Genomic DNA, 25,927 nt, shown 5'->3' on the forward strand with positions numbered 1-25,927 from the left:
AACTGAAGGCAAGAGGTCAAGCTGGGAAATGAAAGCCAGTAACTGTAGAACCAAAGAAAACATTTCTCCACACAAGGACCTATCGCCGCTGCGAGGCCCGAACCTCTGGCAGCTCTGCACCGATTTCTGGCCATAATGTGGGCTGGCAGTACCATGGGGTGGGAGGGGAGCCAGGCTCGTGCTCCGGAGCAAAACCTGCTCCCTGCAGAGGCACCAGGAGGATTTTCTGTGCCCCAGCCACGTGCTGGAAGTTCACAGGACGGGTCGTGTTCACAGGACAGGTCCCATTCCCAGTGCCCTCTGTTTCCTTATGATCCCTCTACATCTCACTCCGCTGCCCAAGGCTGCTCTAAGGAGTGTGTGAAYGATTTCCTGCTCACGTTTCAAAAAGCTGTTAATTTCTGTCCCCCTTTCTGAGGCTCCAAGGTGAGAGTTCGTGTCTCCTGTTGGCTGTTTTGTGCTTTTAAAACATTAACTTTTGTTTTTTCAAGCCTAGTGAAATGACATCCAGACACAGGTGAGCTTGAGTTCATCGATTCACGAGGCAAGGCAGGAGCATTGGCCGTGCTCCAGCGCCCCAAGAGTTTTTTATGAGCTTTTTTTTGATGGAAATGAGAACTGGCTGTGTGAGGGGTTGTATTCTGGCCCAATCCGACTGGCAGGACYGCGCTCGCTTGCTTGTGTTAATCAATTTGGGATAAACTTGAAAGGAACCCAACTGCCTAGTGCAGCATTAGAGCTAGTTAAACGTATCCATTCATCATCTGTCCAGAGAGCTCCGCTTATTATTAGAAATGTTTCCATATGTTGAAAGGTCTATGTTTATTTTGGTTAATGAGTTCCTTGGCTTTATCCCTGCTTTCTTCTCTGGTATCAGAGGACTGATCTTTGGAGGGGGACAGGAGGGGTTCCCATAGCCCCAAACCTGGTAACGATCTTGCTGAGGACATGGGAATCCTGGTGCTCTAATTGTGTCTTTGAGGGGCAAGGAATAAGGTAGGCTTTAGCCTTTGATGTGAGCTGGAGTTTGGAGGAGCTCCTCGCACCATATGTCTGGCCTCACCATAGAGTGAAAGGGAGGGAGSAGGAGGAGGAGAGGACGCACATTTTGGCTCCTGAGTACCTGAGTTTAGCGCTGCTGGAGGAACACGATGCTGTCTGGAAGCCTGGAGTTGTACCAGTAGCTCTGGTCACCCCTCACTGCCCAAAACTTGGAGGGAACTTGCTTGGGAAATGCTGCATCATCAAGATTTAAGACCGTTATGCTGATTTAGAAATACTGTGGGCTTARCTGCTCCTGTGTTGTGTGAGAGGGTTTTTCCTTGGTGGTCATTTGGTCTTAAAAGTGGAGGTACCTGAAAGATCTGACTTGTGGGAGCAGGGGGAAGGCCTGGCTGGCCTCAGCTGATGAGAACTTCCCCTTGTTTGGGGTTTCAGACRGAGCTCTTAGGGGCTGTGGCTTCTGGCTGGCAGCAAAGTGCAGGGTCAAAACATCTGGGTTTAGTTCACTGTGGGATAAATTTGATGTTTTTCCTAGCAAAGTGTGCAAGCTCTCAATTTAGAAACTTTTCAATTACATTATTGAAAAGCTGCATTCTGTCAGGTGGGAGTTTATCAAGTGTCAGGTCTCMGCCTTCTAAGGCCCATAGTGCTCTGTTGGGGCTGGAATGGGGAGCATAAGGAAAATATTCAGTTTTCATCCACTGAATCCCCTGTCAAAATTGTCACACTTCCGCGAAACCCTTGGAGTCCTGTCCGGTAGAGGAGATGTCTTTGGGCYGAGAGGTACTGTCCTGCCACAGGACAGTGAGCAGTGTCGCTGCTCGGTCCTGGTGTTCCCCCTGCGCTTCCCCAGCTGGTTGGGTTAAAGGTGGACATGGCTCTTTCAAGAGGGAGAACCCACTATAACCGTGTCCTTTAGCCTATATATTTAACCACTGGCAATGTGCTTGGAGTAATGGAGGGAGACAGCGAAGATGGATTTATTTTTGATGGATTTGGTTTCTTTTCCCATGGCAAGGAAGGAAAAGCGAGCCCTTGAGAAGGACTGGATGAACGAAGAACAGGGAGAGTGTCCTGCCAGCTGGGACATGGGGGAGGTCCAGAGAGGGAGCTGAGTATCCAAACGTGCTTTGCCTACATTTTCATTTTAAGTAGTATTCCCAGACAGCCCAGTGTCTGCACTGGGCTGCAGGATGGGAAGAGGTAACCTTGACTTTTGTCTTTTGAAATCTGCACACTGTGCAGATAAGAGCCGTGACCCACCCTGAGCTATATAGGGTTGTTTAGCTGTTTAAAGACTCATTTTATTCGCCTTGCACTACTCTCTAGTTCTCAAGCAAAGAGAACAGCTCCAGCATCAGCACATCTAGCTGAGGCCTCRGCAGCATCCTTGGCTTGTGCTCTCAGCATCATCCCATAGCAGCGAGCCCCCAAACGGAGGCTTCAGGCCTGAGTGGGACCTGATGCTGCCTCGCTGCTGCTGCTGCTCTCCCCACTGCACATCTCTGTGGTGCTTTGGACCTTGAGGCCTCTGTTCCCTAGAGTCACATGTGCAGCAGGTACCTCGGGATGCTGCAAGTCCTGCTTCGTCCCAGAGCCCTTCCTGGGAATTTTGTGACTCTCTACATGGCCACCACATGGTACATGTCCCTGCTGATAGATCCAGCGTGTCCCTTGGATCTCTCCATACCTAGCTGTGATGTGTCCTCGTGTTAAACTTCCTTCTGTGACTTGGTATAAAGACTGTGACTTTTATACCAGGTCACTTCAGTGAGTGAGTAATCATTTCTGTGAGTGARAATGAGTGAGAGGAATGCTTCATAGTGCTGTCTTCCCAACGAATAGGAAAAGAGACACTAAAGACAGCAAAAAAACCAGGATCTTTTTTGATGTTTTTTTTTTCCCCTCCCTTTCTTTCAGCAATCGTCATTTTACCAGCTTCTGCATGCAGGGTGGCCGGTGAGTATTGGCCACTGAGTGAGTTTCTGTAGTTCTATTTTTCCTCCATGTGGTTGGCTGGATTCTCCTCTTTCCAAGCTTTGTGGCAGTGAGATCTGTTTTCTCAATATTTCCTGTTTTGATCCAGAGACAACCTGGACCTGCTGGGCCCCCAGGACATCCAGGGAAGCCAGGAGTACCTGTAAGTAAGAAGAGAATCCTCAGTTTTGCCCTCTGTGGCCCAGTCCCGGCTTGGTCCCTCTGTGGTTCCTCCGTTCCTCGGGAAGCTGAGTTGATGTCTCCAGCTGCTTGAGCAAGCCTGGTTGTTTCTCATGTACTGTGATTAAGGGCCTTGGCAGTGGATTTCAAAGGAGCCCAATGGTTTCCTTGCCTGCATTCCACCAAACATGAAGTGATGTTTGATATCAAACTCCCTTTGGCAAACTCAACCCCTGTGCCCTCTCCACCAGCCTCCTTCAGTAGAACATTGCTGCTTTATGTTCAGGAAGGATCAGGTTCCTAATGTTGGTCTTGTGGTTGGCCAGTTGCTTGTCGAAGTGCAGTATAAATCCACTGATGGATGCACAAAAGCAAGCCAAGAAAGAGCTAATATATTTATTTARGACCTAACCCCAGCTTGGTGACTCTGTGGTGCCTCTTCAAGTGACAGTTGAGGTTTCTCTTTGATGCTGATGTCCCCATTGGGTTTGTGTTTGTTGCACTGTGGTAGGAGCGGAGGAAGGAGCAGTGCTGAGAGAAAGGCAGTGATATGTTCAATAGAAATGAAGACAGGAAAGGAAGGACCCTTTACCTTGTGGTTTCCCATAAGGCATTATAGCCATGGGGAAAAAGATTTTCTCCTGCCTACCTGGAGATACTGAAATCTGTCCTTGCTGTAAGCCTGGCGAGGGCATCTCTGGTGAAGCACAGGGTGTTCTGGTGCAGACCACACTGCTCTGCAGGCACAGCCCTGTTCCKTGCTCCATAACGGTGTCTGAGTGCGAGGCTGCAAGGCCCGAGCTTCTTGCAGCGCAGAAAACTGCGACACAGCCTGGGCAGCACAGCGGGACAGCGACCGCTTGTTGACTTGCACCCTGTTTGTGTGCACGCAGGGGCCTTCCGGATATCCTGGGGAGCCAGGAGAAAAAGGACCACAGGGATACGTGGTAAGTGCACCCTAACCCTCCCTTAGATCCTGGGTGAAGGAGAATGGTAAAAATAAGGTTTGTTCCTGGTTTGGGACCTCTGCAGGGGTCAACACCTCCCTGGTTGAGGGTTCCTGAGCATTGGCAGAGAGCCTGTCGCAGCTTCTCTCCGTGGTTGGTTCTTACATGGGCTTGAGCTGACCAGGTCAGTTGTGCAGCTCCCAATTATCCTTCCTTGCACAGAGGGAGTGTATCTGGAACCCAGCGGCAGGGATGGGGAGCAGGGTTTGGGCGGGTTCCTGACCCTTCACCCAGGAATGTCTACRAAAAATCGCAGCCCCAGTGTCTGTCAGGAGACCAGTGGCTCCATCGCGTGATGGGTGCAGGACTCAGAGGCTGCTGGCCAGGGCAGCACCGTGGCCCCATCCCCCTGGGGCTGCTGAGTTGCAGCAGGGACACCGGTGCTGTCGTTTTTCCAGATGCCAACATCTGGAAGCTGTCACCAGCTCCCTTAAGCCAACRGAGTGTAAACACAGGGGTCTGTCCGTGTAGCTCGATCATGAGGTACCAAAACAATTCTCCATCTCCGCATAAACAGGATCTCTGCGGAGAGTCGGTGGCTCACGGGGGATTAGTGCAGAGACGAGAGGGAGCGTTTTTCCTTCCCCTCCTCGGATACATCTGCGATCCCAATGTGCYGGTGCTGGGGGCTGTGTCCCCGGCCGGCGCCAGGTTGCTCTGACCCCTGCACAGCGTCAGCCACGAGCTGGGCTCTTGGCTGTGGTTTGGGGCTCCCATCCCCTTTTCAGCTCCCGCTGGCCCCGCTCTTGAGCCTGCTCTGATCACCGAGGTGTTGCTCACGGCTGGACTCGATGGCATTCGTGCTATGGCATCAGGGCTTGAACTTCATTTTGGGCTCAGTACCTCTGATATCTGACAACCAACCCTGCCCAGAGCATCAAACAGGGCTTGGGAGAAGCCTGGCAGCCTCCTGTTCCTCCTGCATCGCTCCAGTCCCGAGCAAAACAGTCTCAGCAGGGTGAATGCACTGCAAAAAGTCTGCTGCAAACAATGCAAAGTGGTTTTCATGACCTGTTAGGTTAAGGTTCATGTCTCCATTTGACCTTGGCCCCAGAGGTTTTGCAGCCCTGCAGGCATCCCTCTGCTCCTTACCTTACGGGTTTAATAAAATGCTTCTTTTCTCTGTTTCTTCCCCTTGCCTCTAGTCCTGCATTGCAGGGTGTTGCTCTGATTCATTTTCGCTCTTGGTTTTGCTCCCTGCAGGGGGAGCCTGGACTTCAGGGCATGCCAGGGCGTGCAGGTTATCCCGGCTCCGATGGGTTTCCTGGCCTGGACGGCAAGCCTGGGCCCTTGGGGCTCCCGGGAGAGCAGGTGAGACAGGAGATGGACTAGGGCCCCTGAGTTAGTGCAATGGGAAGCTGGAATCTCAGCCCCAGAGCTGTACCTGCACCCAGAAGATGATGCTGGAGCTGCAGCAAGGTCCTAACTCCCTATCCCGGGACTCTCCCAGCACATCTTTCACCCCAAACCTTCTCCTCCTTTGGCTTTTCTCCCAGACCTTGCTAATACAYGGCTCTACCTGCGTGTTTAAAGATGCTCATGGGCTGGTGGTCTGGAGACCTTTTGCTCTGTCTGCCAAGGAACAGGTGAAAACGGGCCACCTTTGCAGAGCCTCCTTTAGCTAAAAGCCTCCAGACTGTGAGTGCTGTCAGGTGGAGCCGCAGGTATTCCTGGATTCGTGTTTCCCCAGGGAAAGGGCTGTAAAACCCACCAGTTGGTGCGACTATCCCTTCCCTTATCCATGGCTATGCCTGAAGCAGGCTGGGAAGCTGGGAATTCRGAGTGAGGAGCAAGGGAAAGGCACCAAAGCACAGGTGTATATGGAAAGCCAGCACCAAGCCCATCTCCTTGGCAGGGAAGCAGGGGTGGGCTTGGTGTCCTCTAGCTTTGGGAGCAGCGTGATGCTGGAAGGCGTGAGGCTGGCTTTCACATGGGTGAAGTGAGCATCCCTTGGTCAAAGCTGAGGGAYGGGAAGATTGCAAGTGGTGAATGTGTGAAGCAAAAAGCAGCTGGGAAAGCACTTCGAGAGTGGCCTTGGGGAGCTGCCAGAGATGTTTTGCAGCAGAGGATTTGATGGAAAGCGGCTGAGAAAAGAGCTAGGAAAGCATGCTCACTCTTGATAGCCCAGGAGGCCAAGAGTGCCATCAGCCCTTGGTCCATGTTGTGTGCAGTGATCCCAGAGGGTTGCACTAAGGACTTGGGCTGAAAGCATTCTCAGGACAATTTTCAAGCTTGGTGCTGGGAGCCGAGCAAAACTGAGATGTTTGTGGCTTTTGGGAGCAGTCATGGAAACCTGAAGCAAGGAGGCCAGGGGGAGAGGTCCCCAAGCACCAGGAGGTGGCAAGTGGAGCTGGAGGGAAACCTGAGCATCTCATCCACTCCCCCTCCTCCTCCTCCTCCTCCCCAGGGTCCGCAGGGATTCAAAGGTGATCAAGGGCTGCCTGGAGAGAAGGGCGAAGAGGTAAGTTGGTGGCGGGTTCTTTGCTGCACATGTAATGCCCACAACAGGACGGGAATGGGGGGTCTGCTGGCACCCAGTAATTTCAACAGAGAGGTTGATTTTTAATWTTTTTATTCTTTTTTTYCCCCCCCTCTTTTCATTTCTCTCTGTCTTGCTTTTCAAGCCTTAGGAGATTTTGGTTGACCCATTAACTGGTCTTACTTTCAGTGTRGTGTTTTGGAGGGTTGCTAACATCACACGTGCAATTCCACACCTGGCTGCTACTGCAGCAGATTTAGCTGGGATCTAAAATGTCCATAAAAAAGCAAGTGCTGGTGGTTTTTGTGACTGTTCTGTGCACCCTCCCCACCACTCCTAGCATTTTTAACACCCCAAAAGGCATTGCCTCCAATTTTTAGAGGTGCCCAAGAGATTTTGGCCCTGCATTCATATGAGGAGTTATCAGGCAGGGATGTCTAACCCGCTGGGCCATTTCAACACAGTTTCTTCCTTTAAAGGCAGAACTTCATTTCTGAGGGTTTTCCTTTGGGTGCTGCCTCAATGAGCACAGCCTTGAGCCCTGTCCCCCACCACCAACAGACCTTCGGGTCCGCTCGGCTGTGTTCGGGCTGCTGATGCTCCGGTTGCGGCTCACGTCTCCCTGCTGCTCCTCTTGCAGGGCTTCTTGGGTGACCCTGGACCAGCTGGGGAGAAAGGAGAGAAGGGATCGAAGGTGAGTGTGTCCATCCTGCCCCTCGCAGCCGCGTCTGYGGTGGCCGGGGACGTCGTTCTCCACCGTGTCCTGCTGCTGCCCGCGCTCTGCTCTCTGCCCTGGCTGCTCAGTCTGCTCTTTGCCTTCCCAGGGGGTGAAAGGAGAAAACGGTCCTCCAGGTCCTGCCGGGGGGCAGGTGAGTTGGCAGGAAAGCCCTGTGTGTCATCCTTGATGTGCTGAGATGGCCCCTTCCCTTTCTCCATGTTGCTTGTCCCTGTTCCTTGCTGCTTTCCGGACACCGAGGAGGCAGGAGCAGCCCATGACAGGGCGGAGGTGGAAGTGGCCATGGACCACATTCAATTCCTGCCTCTAGCACCTCGCTCCACACTTCTCTCCTAGGGTTCGATGGGTCTGAAGGGCGCTGCTGGCTCCCAGGGCTCCGCGGGCCCCGAGGTGAGTGGCTCTGCAGTGTCMTGGGTCCTCCCCAAAGGGGCACAGTTGGATTCGCGCGGTGGGTACCCTGGTGACTCCCATATGGGAGATGTGATGATGAAGACCACCGAGCCCTTGTAGCACACTGTGCCTCGTGGTGTGTTTTGGGTGACCGCCTCCGATGGGGAGGAGGAACCACCCATTGGTTCCACAGCTCTGGGCGTGCTAGGAGCTTAACCACCGCCAAGGTCTTGGGCTCTGGCCAGGACCCAGCTCTGCAGAGGGGTTGAAAGGGAAACAGCATTGCTTCCGTCACGGTTAGTGGGAGCATGTCTCAAGACAAAGTGGGGCGGCAAGAAGAAGGGACTTCCTTGGGGTTCTACCCTCCCAGACCTCAAATAGCTGATATCTGATGTAAATAAAAATTGGGATGTGAGGACAAGGAGAAGAGAATTGAAGCAAAATAGACCAGAGAAGTAACATGTCTTGCGTTGCCCTTGCTTCTGCAGGGGGAAGGTGGCTCAGCTGGTCCACCAGGCCCTGCCGGCCCCGTGGTAAGTCCTGGCTTCTCCATGCGCCCTGTTGGCCTCAGTGAGGGGCTGCTGGTGCTCRAGGAGCCCGCAGGCCGCGCAGGAGCAGGCGGCAGAGCCGAGCATCCCCTTGCCTTGCAGGGGGAGCCCGGCCGGCCGGGAGCCGTGGGGTGCCCGGGAGCCAACGGCTCGCAGGTGGGTCCGCGCTGGCAGCACCCGCTCGCGCTGCTCCCTGGGGATGTGGCCGGGCTGCCGCGCTCACTCTGCCTCTCCTCCGCTCTCTCTGTAGGGAGAGATGGGTCCGCCTGGCTTGCCGGGGCCTCGCGGCCCACAGGTATGTTGTGAGCGTGCTGGCCCCAAGCAAACGTGGCAGCAGGGATTGAGTTCTGGAGGGGCTGGTGACAGCATGGCGGGTACCAGCACCATAACATCACTGGGAAATGAGGGGGGGATGCAACATCTAAACCTGTGTCCCGGAATGCTGAGACGGGTGCAAAGCCCTTCTGTACCAGGAGATGGACCTCTGGGTGTGGGGTCCGCTCAGCCCACAGGAACCCACCTCCCGATGCCAGGAGGATGCCCAMGCTCCAGATTAGTCAGGCCTTGGATCTCTCCCCTTCCTCTCTTTCTGCAAAGCGGCACTTCCAAAGGAGAGAACATTCCTCCAGGAAATCCYTGGTGCAGACCGTGGGGTTTGCAGGGTGTTTGCCTTGATTTAGCTGTAACTATCTATCTACTTCCCTCCCCACTTTGCAGGGACCGCAGGGCTTGCAGGGGAGACGAGGGCTCCCTGGCCAGAGGGGCACACAGGTAAGTGTCCTTTACATGCTGTCCTGGCTCRGAACCCATGGATTTTCCAAGGTCCTGGGTGAAGGTCCCCACTTGTGTTGCCTTACGCTTAGCTCTGGCAAAAGAGCTGCTGCCACTTGTCCCGTTCCACCTTCCAAATGTGCACGAGGGCCTTGACTCTGCAAGTCTTTACAACCATTTTGATGGGTGGTGGGAACATGCGTGAAGGCCACTGTCCTCATGGGCAGGATGCTGAGGGGAGCCGGATGCTCTGGGTGGGATCTGAGCGGACAGAATCACATCTGCAATTGCGCTGTCCCAGCCACCCTTGGCTCTGTGTGTTCTCAGTGGAGGCACAGTCCCTGTGATCCRTGGGGTCTTGTGGCATCACCATCCCCTCCTTGAGTCTGTGTCTTGGAAAACTGTACATGAAAAGTGCCCATTTCAAGCTGATCATTGCCAGATGTATGTCCTGGACTGCAGAGCCTATGTCCTAGGCTGGTGATGTGCCACTCTCCCTTCTTCCAAATTCTTAACTCCTTTGCTTTTCTCATCCACTCCAGGGTGCAACTGGGACAGAAGGATCCTCTGGTCCAAAAGGAGGCATTGTAAGAACTTCTTACCCATGTATTTCTATAATCCCTGCTAGACATTTCTCCTCATCCTTCCTGCTGTTAGTGCAGTCGTATRCATGCCCAGTGCTAGCCCCTCGTTCTAGTATCTCATATCTTCATCCCCTGAAGGGGCAGTCTGCTGCCTTGACTGGGTGAACTCGAGCAGGGGGCAGGTTGACTCCCTTAGGTTATGCTGGGAGCAGGGTCTTTGGAAGCTCAGCTTGAACTCTGGTGGGGATGAAATGCGAACTCAAGGACTGTATGGCCAGGAGACCGGCATCCCTTGGGTGTCTACCCAGAGAGATGGGGAAAACTGCCTGCTGCTGGTTTTGGGGGAAGAGATAGGCTCTGTTTGTAGAAGGCCTTGTGAAAGAGGCCTGGAGGGCTTTGGCAGCCCTGGGGGCAGGAGGTGGCTGGGCTGTGTGGCCTGCAGGCAGGAAGAGACAGTGGATGTCCCTGGGTTGCTGCGTCTTGTCTGATAGAAACTGCTATGGAAATGGCAGTTCTTGTTGCTGACCCCTTCCACTTCCTAACCCTCTGCAAGCCAAAGGGAGGAAAAGAAGCTAATATATGTTATAAAAACAAAGGAAGAACAGTTTTGAGCCTACAAAGGGGAAAGCTCAGCAACCTGAATGACGTTCCTCAGCCAAGGGCTGGTCTGGTTTATATGGGAGSGCAGCAATGCCATTGAGTGGCTTTGTTTGCAGCCCAGCCTCGGGCTGTGGTCAGAAGAACCTTCTCCAGGGCTGCTGGTCTTGCCCAGMATCAGCCTTCCTCCCTTGTCCTGTTGGAAGGCTCTGCTCCTGCCAGGCCATTGCAGAACTGGTCGCACCAGTTCAGGACCTGCTGTTTGGGACCGTAAGCGTGGGAATAGCTGTGCAGGGGGTGAACCAAAGCTGGCTGTGTTGCAGGGAGCTGACGGTGCCCCTGGACTGCGAGGCCAGCCCGGACAGGAAGGCCCTGGGGTAAGTCTGGGGGTGGCCGGTGGCGGGAGCCCCACGCGCTGTGTCCTCCCCCAAAGTCTGTCCCTGCGTGGGACTCCTGAGCATCCCGAGAAGGACCATCCCACTCTGGTGGCTGGAGCTTTATTTTTCTTTCTGCTTTTCCAGCAGATTCCCATGCCCCAGTTCAGTCATCACCTCACATCCTTGGTGCACAAGTAGGTGCCGTTTCCCCAAGCACTTTGGGTGCTGAGTTGCCTTTTCCCAAAGGGTCACATGCTCTGCAGGACAACCAGACCTGCATCCCTTCGTCCTGCTAGAGGAGCCCCRATAGCATCCTGCCTCGTGCCTGCTCGAGTTGCACTACAGGGCCACACTCCGATGATGTTCTGGTGTTAGGTGGTCCCTTGGGGCATTTGCTTCTTGTGTATTCACACCTCGGTGTGCAGAGATGGAGCTAAAGCACCTTGATCCCCCTGGCCGTGGGATTACAGCAGGGACACTCTGGAAATGAACAGCTGTCCCAAATGTATTTATGTCATTTCTGCCCTTTTAGCACCAGACATTTGTAGGTCTCTGCAAGTGCACRTGTTGTTTGCCTTTAAAAACAAACAAAAACCCTTTTGTTCTCTGTTTCTCCTTGAAGGGGTTTATTGGCCTGCCAGGTTTGAAAGGCWTCCGAGGAGAGCAGGTGAGTCGTGGTACCCTTGGCACACAGGCCTTTCCTGGGGCTCCGCGGTGCAGGAAGCCTGTGTGGGAGTAACCTGGACACTCAGGAAAGACCATGAGCTTCCTGGTCCTTTCTACCTCTGGGCTTGTTGAAAGTCAGGTGATTTTTTGCTCTTACAGGGCTGGGAAGGTCCAAGTGGAGCTAAAGGTGACCTGGGAGCCAAAGGAGAGAAGGTACAAGGCTCGGATGAGGGATGCTCTCGGAGGTGGGTTGTTCAGAGGTGACAAGAGTCACCCGGTGCCCTGTGCAGAGACCTAAGACAGCGAGCAGGGCGCTGCAGGAGGGAGCCGTGGCCAGGGCTGTCCTCAGCGCCACTTGTCCTGGCGCAAGGGGACAGGGTGCAAGAGGCCGCCAGCCCTGCAGTGACGCCACGTTCTGTCCATCCTAGGGCTCGCCTGGCCGCCAGGGAGCTAAGGGAGCGCCRGGCGGGCGCGGGCAGCCGGGCGCGCACGGCTTCGCGGGCGCCCGCGGAGCGGCYGGACCGCGTGGGGCCCAGGTGAGGCGGCGCCGGTACCGGCACCAGAGCGCGCGGAGGGGTCCCGCACGGGGCTCTGCGTGGCCGGGGAGCCTCGCTGTCCCACCCGCGTGGGTCTGCGTGCCCAGCAGAGGCACAGAGGGGTGGGGGTCCCCTASAGCACCTTGCTGCTCTGTCCCTCTTCCCTGTCCCCGTTCCCCACCACGCCTCCTGCTCTGCTTCCCACCACCGTCTCCACGCACTGGGCTACCCCCAGCCTGGAGCCCATCTCAGTGGCTGTGGCAGTGCTGCCCATGCTGGATGCTGTGGGCCAAGGGAGCCCTCTAACAGCACCTCCTCTGTGCCGTGCAGCGCCGTGGATTCCCCCCTCTGCCCCATGTGACGCTCTCCAGAGGCAGATGGGGCTTTTAGACCCGGCCACTGTCCCCACCAATGGCCACTGGGTCCCACCGCGCAGTGAGAGGGCAACCTTGGCAGATGCCCAAGGGCAGGTGTGGGATTGGATTTCCATGGGCCGGGGCATGGGCCACGGGTGTTGCTTCTCTAATGGTCTTGCAGGACTCATGCAGAGTCTCCACTTCAAATCAGTGCTGGTCGCTGCTTTGCAGGTGTTTTGAGACTGCAAAGCTTAAAAAAAATGCTTTTTTGAACCGAGCATCTTGGGCTCCCGCTGGGCTCTGCCTCCTGCAGCTCTTGCTAACCACTGCAGAGGGTTGCACTTGCTCCAGCAGCTCCAACCTGGCGCCCCTTCCCTGCTGTGGAGCCTGGCACTCCTTTTCCTCAGTGCAGAGTGAGGTTTCATTTGCACAGTGCATTTGTCAGGTTGGACAAATGCAGCTGCAGATCAATATTTCTACCAGAGGACAGAGTCCTTGCCCACTGCTCATCTCTAGAGGGTTTGGGATCCCTCTGTGTGACTTGTCCTCCCCCTTCACAGGGTTTGAGGGTGCCTGCTTGGAGCTGTTATCACGTTCACTGTTCAGGCTGATAAACAGATCTAAGCACTGGGATTGCAGCACAGCTCCCGGTGCCTCTCGCACCTCACCGGCAGCGCTGWCACCTTGGGTTACTCTTGCTCTGATCGGAGCTTTCAAGACCCCGCAGCCCATCCGTGATGAGCAGCCCTTGCAGGAGATGAGCGCGGTGCTGGGGACTGGGGACTCGCCCTGCACACGCAGAGGGCTGCCACGTACCCCAGCCACCTTCCTCTCCTCTCTCCTCCCAGGGGGAAGAAGGCCAGATCGGCCCGGCTGGTCTCAACAGCAGCGAAGGGCCCAAGGTGAGCRCGGACGTTTGCTGCGTGCTCCCCGCAGCATCTTGCGGCTGCTCTTTGGGGCAGGGAGGTGGCCACGGTGACCCTGCTCCCGTGGTCTCCATCCCACCCCCTGGGGTCGCGCTGCTGCCCAGCTCTGCAGCCCAGAGAGCAGCAGTCCCACGCGCAGGCTGGGCTCAGGCTGGGCTGGCCCCGTCTTCTGAAGTCCCCTTCAGAGGTCGTGCAGCTCAGCTGGGTGCAGGGACCGGCAAGACATCGGGGATGCCGAAAATGACTGAATTTTCTTCTGTGTGACTTTTATTAGGGAAGCCGAGGACCAGATGGCCTCAAGGGAAGCCCAGGACTGCGAGGAACCAAGGTAACTCATGGAGTTGATGATTACTTAGCTGCGTCTTGGAGCTGCTTAGGCCTTAGAGATGAGAGCAAGCCTTAGAGAAGCCCCATGGGCATGTGGATGGGGAGGGGGCACACAAGCAGCCGCAGCCAGGCCTGCCCATGGGGCAGTCAGCAGTTTCAGTGGCCTGGAGACCTTCCTCTGCTCTGCCCCTGTCACCGTGCCTGGGGGACCACGAGCCTGTGTATTTAAAGGCCTTCAGCATGTACAACTTGCAGCAATGTTTCCCCAAGCCAGCTTGGACCATGGAGAAGCCTCTGAATGCAGCTTTGCTGCTGGTGGGAAGATGCTCTCCTTGATACTTGCTTTCTTGCAGGGTCGCACAGGGCAGCGGGGACTAGCTGGAGTTCCAGGCCTGCCAGTAAGTCCAGACTTCCACACTTGGGCATCAGCTTTAGTAGATGAGGGGATTAGAGCTCTTGAGTTCAGGAAATTTGATGTCTTATGATCAGCTTCCTCTAGAAACTTTCATTATCCAGAATTGCCCTGGCAAGGGAGACGCAGGGAATAACGGGGGTGATGGAGATGTCTTTGCTCAAGGTACTCAGTCTGGCTGGGGCTGTTCCAAGGGCTTCCCTGCACCCTGATTTTACTTCCCGGAGGGAAGGAGCGGGGAGCGGCTGCGTGGGTGGGTGCCAGGATGGGGCACAGCTCGGATGAGGCGCGATGGCCGCACCAGCCGCCCGGCCGCACGCAGCCCTTCCCGGGGTTTCTGGCGACTCCTGCTCGCCAGCGCAGCTGGTGGCTTTGGGGGCGCAGGGTTGGGTGCGAGGAGCCGCACGGGGCACCCATGTGGAGACCTCGGCCTTGTGCAGTGGGAAGGGAGGYGGGAATAGGCTCCCGGTGGGAGCAGTTCCTACTGCATCCGTCCTCCCTGGCTTTTCACGCAGCAAACGTGCAGGTTGTACAGAGCCTTCCGCTCTGCTCTGCTCAAACCGATTGTGGGACAAAGCTTTGGCCTCCTGCTTTGCACCCTCCCGCTCTTGCGTGCTCTGGATTCATCCTGGGAGGCTGGAGTGTCCGCTCCAGCCTAGCCAGGGCCGTGTTCAGCTAAGCCATGGCTCTCCTTGCTGCAGGGAGGTTCAGTGGCTGGGGTTCACACATGCTCAAAGCCAAGGGCTGTTCAATACCCAGGAACCGCCATTGGCTTGGGAAGCTCCAGAGGCTCCTGCAGACCAGCGGAGCGTGCTGGGCATGCTGCTGCTTTGTACTGGGCATGTTTTAATGCTCGTGGCAGTGCTCGCTCCTGGGCTGGCCAAGCGTGGTGGGCAAGCRGGCGTCCCAGAGATGTTGTCTTGTCCATTGTGCTCTCCTTACCTGACGTGACCATCTGCTTTGCAGGGCTCGCAAGGTGCTCCAGGAGCAGAAGGCCCCGAAGGAAAGCTTGGTACACAGGTTCCCATTCCTACTCTGTACTTCACCACGGGGCGTTGCACGAGGACTGGGGCTGAGGGCAGGCACTGCTTATGGCATAGGCTGTCCCTCAGGCAGCATAAACATGGGGCTGCCCTCAGGGAGGTGGAGCTGAGCTCGGCTCAGATGCTCCTCTGCGCTTTGGGGATGACCAGGTCGACCATGGCCAGCTCTGTGTGATATCAAGGGCAAAGTCTCCCCGGGATGAGATGGACCATTTCTCTCCCCTGACTTTTGGGGGGAGTAGGTCCGGCTTTGCTGGAGCTTGCTCTGTGCTTGTTCCTGTCCCTTGGCTGCGCACTTGTATTCGAAGCACTGGATTTGGGATGGGCCTGGAAAAGGCTTCCACCTGGTCCTTACTCCCTGTCCGTCTTATCCTGCAGGGTCTTCCGGGGGCCGGGGGCAGCCCAGGCAGACGGGGAGCGCCCGTGAGTAGACCCGCACACGTAGACCCGCACGCGTGTCCATGAGAAACCCTCCCCTTCCCCGGGGCAGAGGTACTGGGTCACAGAAAGCCCCTCCGAGCCAGACCCTCCTTAGCCTTTTGGGGGAGCTCCCCTTTGCATTGCTAGGACAGGATGCAAAGGAAGTCCTGGACCAACTTCTCCTGAGTTCTGCCAAGGTCCTGCTGCCTTTGGGTGGTCCTGGTGTCCCAGTTTGGTCTTGGAGGCTGGATTATCAACAGATGATGCCCCAGKGCGTGACAGCAGGTCTGACCAGTGGGCTGGATAGATCACCTGGTCCTCCTGGATTGCACTTGTTTCTCTGGAACCAGACAAAATGAGAAGTGTGTTCTGCTCTGGGTCTCTGACGTTGATGTTAGAGGTGCATGGTACCCACTCACTAGACGTGCGTGTGGGCATTGTATAAACGTTTACACACTGCTGATGTGCTTCAACAAAAAGAAATCAAAGAGTGGGCTTGAAGTGGAAAATGCTAGTGTTGCACGCAGCGAGCCGAGCTGTTTGCTTTGGATGTAGCCGCGACGCTGTGCTCTGTTTTGGGTTGGCCTCTGACCAGGTGCCGATAGCAGTGAACGTCTCACCTCTCCCATAACGTTGTCTTTTCTCTCCCCTTGATGTTGTCCCCCTGTGCCTGCTCCTGTCCTGCTCCTCCCCTTGATCCACTGCCCTCTCCTGAAGGGTTTTGCTGGTTTGCAAGGGGACAGAGGCCACGGGGGACTCCCTGGACACGCGGTAAGCAAAACGTTGTTTCGTGTTAACTCTCAATTTACTGTAGAGCTGGGGAAGGTCAGTGGGTGTCCAGGCAAGCGCTGAGTATCGTGCAGGATTGGTGCTGATATCCCCGCAGGGATAAGGACTGCAGCTTGCAGGGCGCTGGAACAATGGATAGGAACAGCCTGGAGCTCCCCTGCCCAAGAGCTGGGCTCAAGTGGGACACAGCAAATAGCTGCTGGTCCTGGGTCTGCACTCCCTGGATTTCAGGCCACTTCAGGCCATCTGGACTGAATGAGCTGGCCCAAGGCTGTCCTGTCCCGTCTCACAATTCAGGGCACTCATCCTTGAATGCCCTGTTAGCTGTTTTGTGTGGCACGTCGTCACCCTGCCTGGTGACGGCACTGCTTGAGAGCCCACCATGTGCAGACAGTGCCAGGACAGGCCACAGCAGCACAATTTGTCCCCAGTAGTTAATTTGGACCAGGCGATGACTCTCCYTGAGCACAGAGATCTCAACGGTGGCATGGCAGGTCTTTTGTTCTTGCAGCCTTTTGGCTAATACTTCCTCCCCAAACCTTTCTGAAGGGCCCTCCGGGAAGACCAGGAGCTGATGGAGTCCCAGGTTCCCTCGGTGCGAAGGTGAGAGTGCGGAGCGGGGCTGGCTGGAGCACTGCTGGTAGCAGCCACCCCTGAGCATGGGGGACATGGCCAGGCTTTTCTTGGAAGCCTGGGGCCATCCCATGGGTTTGAAGGTGGACACAGGGCAGGAAAAGGTCCTTGTGCCCCACGTGATGGAGATCTCTGAGCTGTTGGTGCTATGGGCAGCACCCAAATCCCCAACAACTGCTCCGCTAAGCCCTAGAGCCACCCGTGGTTTCCCTTAGAGTCAGGGCTGAGCAGCACATCCACATCCTTGGAGAAGGGATACATTAGTGCACATCTCTCCTGGCAGGGCCTACCGGGAAAGCCTGGCTTGGAAGGACCGCAAGGACCTGTCGGCATGTATGTAAGTGATAGGCATGCCCGCTTAGCCAGGGACGGTGCAGCTGGCTGGAGCTCAGGGCAACGGGGAGAGGGAACCTCATGTATCAGCCAGGGCGCTTGTGGTGCTCTARGTCCTTCTGCAGCGCCCCAGTGCCAGCCTAGCTTGGCAGCCGGGGCTGTTGGAGGTATCTCCCAGCTCCAGCCCGGATGAGCACAACACGGGGACCAGCATTTCCAGGCTCATGCTGACGTGTCCTGCTGGGGATGGTGGGGCCCTTTTCCAAGTCCTCCTGCCTCAGTGGAGAAAGTGTGGAGCCAGGGAACAGGGACATGAGCCTGGCTTTGTATTGCTGATAGAGGAGGGAAACCGCCGTGTTCACAAGACCTTTCTGTGTAAAAGCAAGATTAACTTTGAGTAAGAATGATGACAGAGCTAAAGCAACTGAGTTTATGAAGCCCCGATCTCTGGAGAGGGCTGCACCTCAGCCATCTCCCTATCCCATAACCTGGACGTACTACAACCTCTATCCTATACCCTGGATATGCCTTTGCTGACCTGGCAACATGATGCTCTCCCCAGGGCTACCCAGGACCTGTTGGTGACAGAGGGAGGCCAGGACCCAGGGGAGAAAAGGTAGGATGGGGAAACGCAGCAAGAGAAGGAGCTCAGGGCAGCCAGCAAAGCGCCCTGTGCTTGTGGCCGGGTGCTGGATGTGCTGGATGAGGGGGACGAGGGGCTGCCTGGCCAGCCCTGCTCTGCAGCTCTTCTTGCAGCCACGCACCCATAGTCTGGGGCTTTTATTCCTGCACCTCTGCATTTGTCTTCTGGCTGGGTGATTTCAGAGGATGTTACTGAATGAGTTCTTGCACAGCTGGAAACAGCAGCCGCTCAGGCTRTGGTAAACTGTGAGCCAGCCCTGGTCCCACAACGGGACATACAGGATGCTCCCAAGCTGTTCAACTCCCCAAGCCTCCCCTCTTCTTTCTAAGACCCAGGGCTGCTCTTCTTGCCCTTAAGAGGTTGTAGAAGGTGCAGCAGAAAGGGAATCTGTCTTGCTTCCTGTCAGGGAGAAACTGGAGTCCAAGGCCTGCCGGGATTCCCAGGAAAAGCTGGTCCTAAGGTGAGTGCTGCTCACCATGAGCAGCTCCGAGATGCCTGTAGGCAGATCTGCCAGCACCGAGGAGCTCCGCTGGTGCTGGAYGGGGCAGGGAGAGGAGCCGCTGCTGGGGTGATGCTCTGCAGCGTGGGCAGGGGTCTCCTGGTGGCCTGGTTTGCACAGTGGGGGCTAACGAGTCTCTCCCTCCTGCAGGCCCTGCCCGGCCTCCCTGGCCCAAGAGGTCCTCCCGGCTCCCAGGTGGGTCCCAGCRCTGGAACGAGCTTGATGTGACTAGCTGTGTCCCTCACATGAGCTTGTGTTACCCATGGCATTCAYGGTGCAGGTAGCAGCCAGGGGCGGGTGGGACCCTGGGTGCATGTCAGGACTTGGTGCATGGATTTCTTGGGGGTGCCAGAGCATGTGGGACTTGCCTGAGAAAAACCTGCTCCTCTGTACCCTGCACAGCATCCCCAGCACCGTCTCCTTGCTGTGACCACACTACCGAAAACTCCTCTTGTTTCAGGGAAGACCAGGAGATCCAGGTCCTCGAGGGCTTCCGGGGCTGCCTGTAAGTGGACAAGCTGCAACTTGTGGAGATGCTCTGTAGGCTGAAGATACGCAATGTCCAGTGTCATGTCACCTACATGCCCATTCTGGCAACAGCTCTGGGCTGTCCATGCTGCTCAGTAAAGGGTCAGAACAAGGTCCAAACCCCATACAGGTAGCCAGGTAATGACAAGATGTATGTGTGGACCTCAGTGCTCTCCTTGCCCCTGCAGTGATCGCTGCATGACAAGATTACCAACACTCTACCTGGCTCAGGTGGTGCTTTTATGATRTGATAGCCAGATTGCTCCAGACATGGGGGTTTCACTCTCCCCCCCAATCCAGTGACTTCGCCAAAGAGAGAAACTGCAGAATTCCCTGCGTTTTGGGATGTCTGACTGCCCTTTTGTTCTTGCAGGGTGTTCCCGGCATGCAAGGGCTGGATGGCATTCCCGGGAAACCTGGTTTGGCAGGAGAAGCGGGGACTCCTGGGAGGAGTGGGGCCGCTGGCCTGCCTGGGTATCCAGTAAGTTCAACTGTGGATCCTTTGGCTGCTGTTTAACAAAACATTTAATACKGGAGCAAGGAAAGTTGCTGTTTGGAGGCTGTTGGGAAAGCAGGGTGGCTTGGCCTAACCCAAGGGCTCTGTCCACCCTCATCCTGCACAGGATACGTCCACTCTGCTTCTCCTCACACACTGCTGTGTTGACTGCTCTGCTTTGTTCTCCATGCAAACCTTGCAGTGAAGTTCCTACGGTTCCTCTTAGATCCCAGTCTCTGCAGAGCCTTCACTGCTCTTTCCTCCATCTCTTCATTGATGCCTTAGGCTGGGCTTTTCAAGTCTTGCTTTCAAATCCTTTGCCATAATTTGCTTTGCTCTCTGCCAGTGGGTCAGGTTGCAAGGGTGTTTATTGGCATCGGACAGGCAGTGGGAGCTCCCCAAAGCACCTACACAAAGGGCAGGAAGAGGGAAACTAGTACATGAGCCTTGACAAGGCGGTGATTGGCTCCTCTGCTAGTGGAGATGTGATGTGCTTCGTTCTGCAAGCCTGAATGCCTTGATGTTAACATAGGCTATTTGTTTTCAGGGCCGGGAAGGTTTAGGGGGACCTGAAGGGCCTTTGGGGAGGAAAGGAGAGAAGGTAAGAAAAGAGACCTTTTGGTACCCCTCATCATTCCCATCCACGTATGCAGTTCACATCTGTGCTTGTCAGGAGCTAGCCAGGCAAGACAAAGCTTCATGTGATGCTCTGCTGATGTTAGGTTATTTTCCTTCTATACTTCCACCTCTGGAGCAAWGACCCAGCTCAGGGTGTCCAGGAGCCACGCTGAGTGCCGGCTTCCTTCAAGGTGGAGAAGAGAGGTGCATAAGCATCCATGAGAAACTGAGGGATTGAATGTGAAGTGGTGCAGGCCTTGCCATTTGTTAATTCTGCAGGGATGCAGATTCATAAGTTTGTGATGTGCAGGAAGAGCCTTGCAAGCCTGCCTGGTGACAGTGATCTGCTGACGTCACGAGGGTCAGGGCAAAGGGCTCTCTGCAGGGCCCCTTGCTGAGGACAACCGCAGTTGATGGTTTCTGCTGGTTTCCTCCCCCAGGGCGACGTGGGTGATCCCGGGGAAGCCGGCATCAGCGGGCTGCATGGAGAACAGGTAGGGCAGCTCAAAGCCCGTCTCCCTTCTTCCTGGAACTGCTCTATCCTGCTCCTCCCAGAGAACTGTGCCCTGCAAAGGGGTTGTTGATACTTAACCAGGCTAGAAGGTCAAAGCTCTGGCCATGTTACCTGATTTGAGGACTTTGTGCAAYAGGGGTAAATCAAAGCATAGGCAAGACAGGAACTAGTAATCTTGTCAGGAAAAGACATCGCTGGAAAGTCTGATGAGATGAGACATGAGAGCACGGGGACTTCCCAGGCTGACCACACTGAAGTGATGGGAGTCCYGTACGAGCTGGTGAGGGGAAAACCCGCGGTGGTAACAGGATGTGTGTTTTCCTGCAGGGATCACCAGGACTGCTGGGAGTGGAAGGTCCTCAAGGACCCAGAGGCGAGCAGGTCGGTCCCAGCTGGGTGCTGAGGGTGGCAGGTGCCGTGTGTGCCAGGCTCGTTGGTAGCAGTGGGTCCCCCTGGCCCTGCCACCTCTCCTGGCTCTGTTGCAGACCTATGAACTGGTGCTCGAGGTGTCTGTGGCCTCTCTGCTGCTGGACACCTCTGTGCTGTCCCCATCTGTCACTGCCACACAGTCCTTTTGGGAGACTTGCACACACCAAAGAGATTTTGGTGCTTATCCCCCATTGAGTGCAGGCAGACACCTAAATCCTTTTAACATGCCTGTGCTTGGAGATTTAACTTCCTACGTATGATTGGGAAGGGCAGAGTCCCCTCAAAACCTTCGTACCTGGAACAAGGTAAAATAGGAGGGACTATATGGTGAGAAATAATAGATATACAATAAAGACCTGGGATCAACTAGAAAAGTCATCCAGAAATAACACTGGTGGTCATCTTTCTTTCCAGGGAGAGGTGGGAATCCCTGGAGCTCCAGGCATCAAAGGTGGTCCTGGGGAGCAAGGGGACGATGGGCCAAAGGGGCCACCAGGGAGAGCCGGGGAGCAGGGAAAAGAGGTATGTGCCCTGGCTGACACCAGGACAGTTGCTGCTACCCACTGGCTTCCCAGTGCCCATGCTGTGCTCTGCCAGCCCATGGGTTGGTGAGGGGTGTTAACTCTGAACAGCCTGTGCATCCTGCTCTAGACAAGGTTTGGGCTCCCTTGCTATAGGGCAGGATGCTTCTTCAGTGTGCTAGTTGCTTGATTCCTGCTTGCTTTTAGACTAGCATGGGTCACAAGGAATTCTGTGGTTCAGTCGGGCACCTGGTAGACCTGGTGGCTTTGCAGAATCTCTGGCATTTCTCCCAGAAATGAGATCCCAGCCAGAAGAGGGTATTAAAGTTGATGCAAGTCAAAGCCTGGCTTCTAAATAACTGACAAAGGTTCAAATACATCTGACTGGGCCAAGACTGGGGAACATTCCTTTCATCTGACACTGATGTTTCCTCTCCTGGCAGGGTGATGTTGGGAGTGCCGGAGACCCGGGTGAGCCAGGACTCCAGGGACAAAAGGTGGGGAATGCCTCTTGCCCATGTTTTCTTTCTAGCATTTTGTAGTCTGCTCATCCTCCTTAGTTTGCTGTGGAGGAGGTAGAAGCAGGGCTTGGATATCCCCAAGACCTGTCAGGTGGATGAAAGCCCCTGGAGATACTGAGAACTGCAACCTCATTAGACATAGCATTAAAGCCTCTCCTGTGAGTGCTAATGGGTGCATGTCTCATCTCCATGGCATCCAGAGAGAGCTTGAAATACGTTGTCTTCATGCAGAAGCTCCTTTAATTGCTCTTCCKTTTTCCTCCTGTGCTGACATCTTTGTCTTCATTCCTGGCTAGGGAGATGTTGGCTTTAGGGGCCTTCCTGGAGTGCCTGGACAAGGAGCTCTTATGGGGGACATTGGAGGAAAAGGACACAAAGGAGAGAAGGGCCAAGAAGGTTTGCTGGCAAGTACAGAGATGGAATCCTTTAAAACCCTCAGGCTGACAGTTCTGCTGCAGGCTCATTAGGAGTGGGACTTGCCCCAGCAGGAAATCTTGGGATCCAGGAGCTATAGAAAGTACTCCATAATTGAGAAGTTTTGCATCTGAGGGGCATGCCACCAAATGTGGCTCTAGTTGACATGAAAGGGCATCATGCTTTGGCACATCTACCCCTGTGTGAGAATTTGGGCAGAAAAACAGCCCTTTTGCAGAAAGAATCCAATGTTGTGTGCAGAGATGTATATCTCACCGGGTAAGAAAAATCTTTCTTTTTATGGGCTTTTGCATTTGTCTCAGAGCTGGGTTTTAGTATCCATGACATGTCAGCGTGTCCTGTGAGGAGCCTGATCTACCCACAGCTCCGTGTATCCTGCATGTTGGGCGAACTTGTTTGGCCTCGAATCCCCTTCTCCCCAAGCAGGGGTGTTGGTGGGGCTCAGTTGTTGGGGTTTTGTTTTCCGTGTGTGTCTGTGGTCTCGGGGTGGAAGGAGCTGGCGCTGCCTGTTGGGTTGCTGCATGGGCAGCTTCCCTGTGAATCTGCTCATTTTTGTCTTTTGGGGGATGCTGGCCTGTGAATCTGCTCATTTTTGTCTCATTTTGGGAGTTCTGGCCAGAAGAAAACAGCCTCCGGCCCCTTTTGCTGGGCAGCCTGGGCTAGCGCTTCCTTCAGCCAAACTCCAGCCTCGCTTGGTCTGGCTGTGTCACATTCCTGTAGGCATTAATCCCTCCCTGTCCCAGGGCCAGGTTGGTGTTGCTGGAGGTGCGGGACCTGCTGGAGCCAGAGGACACTATGTAAGTCCCGGCTCCCTCATCCAGGAGCTGGGGGCACGTGTGTTACTGGGTTCCCAGCTTGGCTGAAGCCTGGCTTGGTTAAGTCAGTGAGACTCCTCTTCTTGTGCCCTGAACAGGGTGCAACGGGTCTCCGAGGTCCTCCTGGGCTCAACGGTCCCGAGGGAGCGAAGGTACTGAGGAATGGTGGCTCGAGTCCCTGATCTCCTGCTGAAACACCCTTCCAATGTGGGAGTGAATTTAGCAAGGGCTTCTCAGAAGGCAATGAAGAGCACGCTGTGGTGCGGGCACCTCAAGCACCTGCTGCCAGGGTGTTTGAACCTGCAGCTCCCCTTGCAGTAAGGAGGATCCACTTCTGGTGGCGAGTCATTGAAGTCCCCTGGGTTTGCAGATTCCACCCTCTCTCCCAGTTTTTCTCCAAGCTCTAGTTTCTAGGAAGGAGAGCTCTCTAGTGGAGCAACCTGCTCCCAATCCTGCAAGCGTGGCAGGCTGGTGACCCAGGGAAAGGGAAAGGACAGGCCCTGCCTCCTGAGAGCCACRCTCAGCAAGGCCAGGAAGATGCTTCCTAGCACCAAAGGGTGGTGGTGGGTGGGACTGAACCCTTCTCCGTTTGCTCTCCAGGGAGATCCAGGGCTGCGGGGCATGGATGGACCAGCTGGTGCTGCCGGATTGGAGGTACCAATGGCGTCCTGGGAGCTCCCACAGGCTTCACCACTTCCAGCACAAGATGAATTCAAAGGATTCATTGCCCATTAAGTGCCCAGTCCGAGAGTTTCAGGAGAGAGGAGAGATTTTTAATGTCTCAAATCTTGGCACTGACTTTTCAGACACACTGTGCCCCAAMCCCGATGATCTGACCCCTTCAACTGGACAATGAGGATCCCTTTGAAAAAATCAGTTCCTTCTATCATAGCACTTTTTTTCATCTAAAATTAATTGGCAGAAAACAAAAACAAAATATACAAAAAAAAACCCCATAGATTTCAGTGAAGTAGGAAATTCTAGTGAGATATTTTGTTCTCTGTAGCCTAGAACAAATTCTCATTTCCTGAAAATCTTTTGAATTTTGTCATTTTGGGATGGCTAGAGTTTATTCCCCACCCCCAGCTGCTGTCCCCAGTAGCAGTATTCCTCCTGGCACTGCCTTAGTGGAGCCCCCCTGTCTGAGGAAGAGGACTGCTATTTTGGGGGGCAAGGCAGTACTGCGAGGGAGCTGCCTCCCACAGCACCCATGGTAAGTGATGCCCCGTTAGGCGGCTGGGTTTTGTGTGTAGGAGGGGATGCTTGAAATGCAGGGAAAGGGCCTGAGTGTGAAAGCCACGATGGCGATGGATTTCTCCTAAATGCTCCGTGTCGCTGCAGGGAGTCACAGGTGATGCTGGAGTAAAGGGAGATCAAGGCAAGGCTGGTCCTGCGGTGAGTACGTGGGTGCAAAAGGATTTTGTAACGCTTTGTGCTGCATGGCACAGCAGACTTGTATAAGGATATCTGTAAGGATTCACTTTAGGTAAATATCTTTGTAACAAAGTGGACGTTTTCTTAGTTAAATACAGTTCCTTAAAGGCATTTTGATGTAACTATTAAAAAGCTGTGGGAAAGGGCAGGTGCAGCTATGCAGTTAACACTCGCTTGTCCGGGTCTGTGCACAACAAATCTGCTGGTGCTCAGAGCTGAAGATTAGCCAGGAAAGCTCTGCTAGTCCAGGACACACTCTCACATGTATTTACTGATTAAGTGTCTGCTCATGGTGGTGGCTGATCAGCCCCTTCCCTACACAGCCTGAGCTCTGCTGCACCAGGTTTCTTGGTTACAGATGCCCTTCACCTCAACTGGAGGGGTAAATTTTGTCCGGCTYCTGATTTTCCTACACTGCAGTGCCCCTAGTCCCCTGCAGAAACAGATGGATATTTGGGAGAGGAACCAGGGAGTGGGAGCCAGCCCCCAGGCCGGTTCAGGTCTGTAACTGCTGCCTCTCTTCGGTGCACACCAGGGCACGGCGGGCGCCCGGGGACCAAAGGGCCTCCCTGGACCCAAGGGCTCCTCGGGGCCTGAAGGAGGCAAAGGAGCTGCGGGAGCCAAAGGACAGCGGGGCCGGCAGGTAACGCGTCTCACCTTCCTGCTCTCCATGGGGGCGGCGGGGGACCCCCCACAGGTCACTCACCATGCAGCCCCGTGTCCAGGTTTCCCTCAGCCTCCTCCGCCAGCTCCCAGACCTCTTGCAGCGGAGCAGGGAGGCACTGCAGCCCCAGCGTGCTCCTTTGGGTTTGCAGTGCCTTGGGCACTGCACTGAGCTCTGTGTGCAAACGCCAGCTCTTTGTGTCACTGGCCACTGGAAAAATTACTCTCTGTGTCATTTAGGCTGATGGAAATCCATAAAAGCTGTTTTTAATAACCTTGGTGCTGTGTGGAGTTGAACCTCAGGGTACAGGGGAACTGGTAGGTGGATCAAGCTTCCTGACTACAAAATGACTGGTATGTTAGAGAGGGAAACTGAGGCATCAGCATTAAGGAAGGGGCTTATGGGGTCAAGGTGCTGAGCTGGTGGGTCTGTGTGCACYTTCCATGTACACGTCCCTCAGTGCAGGGCAGGGGAGAAACATGGGGCAGAACCCAGGTCCCTTCAAAAGGCAACCACCTCTTTACCTGCCCTCCTGCCTTCCCCTAAATAACCTGGAACTGATGTCAAGACAATCTTTTGTCTCCGCATGGATTCAGGGTCCTCTTGGGTCACCAGGCGAGGCTGGAGCACCGGGACTAATCGGTACTGAGGTGAGTGGGGCTCTGCTGTTGCTCCTCTTGGGCCCAGCCTTCAGCTGTCCTCAAAGCCCTGTACTAAGCAG

At 55.0% G+C, this 25,927-nt stretch overlaps 1 protein-coding gene across 1 annotated transcript in view; it reads left to right on the forward strand.

Annotated features, from left to right (window-relative positions):
- LOC112956139 (collagen alpha-1(V) chain-like) overlaps positions 1–15,341 on the forward strand; it is a 41,681-nt gene extending 26,340 nt beyond the window's left edge. The window contains exons 11-24 of the mRNA XM_026049645.1: positions 2,923–2,961; positions 3,089–3,142; positions 4,053–4,106; positions 5,370–5,477; positions 6,574–6,627; positions 7,286–7,339; positions 7,718–7,771; positions 8,570–8,614; positions 10,494–10,648; positions 11,474–11,527; positions 11,743–11,850; positions 13,055–13,108; positions 13,407–13,460; positions 15,293–15,341. Of these exons, the coding sequence (XP_025905430.1) occupies positions 2,923–2,961; positions 3,089–3,142; positions 4,053–4,106; positions 5,370–5,477; positions 6,574–6,627; positions 7,286–7,339; positions 7,718–7,771; positions 8,570–8,614; positions 10,494–10,648; positions 11,474–11,527; positions 11,743–11,850; positions 13,055–13,108; positions 13,407–13,460; positions 15,293–15,341 (936 nt within the window). The remainder of the gene's footprint in view (positions 1–2,922; positions 2,962–3,088; positions 3,143–4,052; positions 4,107–5,369; positions 5,478–6,573; positions 6,628–7,285; positions 7,340–7,717; positions 7,772–8,569; positions 8,615–10,493; positions 10,649–11,473; positions 11,528–11,742; positions 11,851–13,054; positions 13,109–13,406; positions 13,461–15,292) is intronic.
- The last annotated feature ends 10,586 nt before the right edge of the window (positions 15,342–25,927 follow it).

This window comes from Nothoprocta perdicaria, unplaced genomic scaffold (genome assembly GCF_003342845.1).
Source record: "Nothoprocta perdicaria isolate Ctin4 unplaced genomic scaffold, notPer1 scaffold_6, whole genome shotgun sequence".
Lineage (NCBI taxonomy): Eukaryota > Metazoa > Chordata > Aves > Tinamiformes > Tinamidae > Nothoprocta > Nothoprocta perdicaria.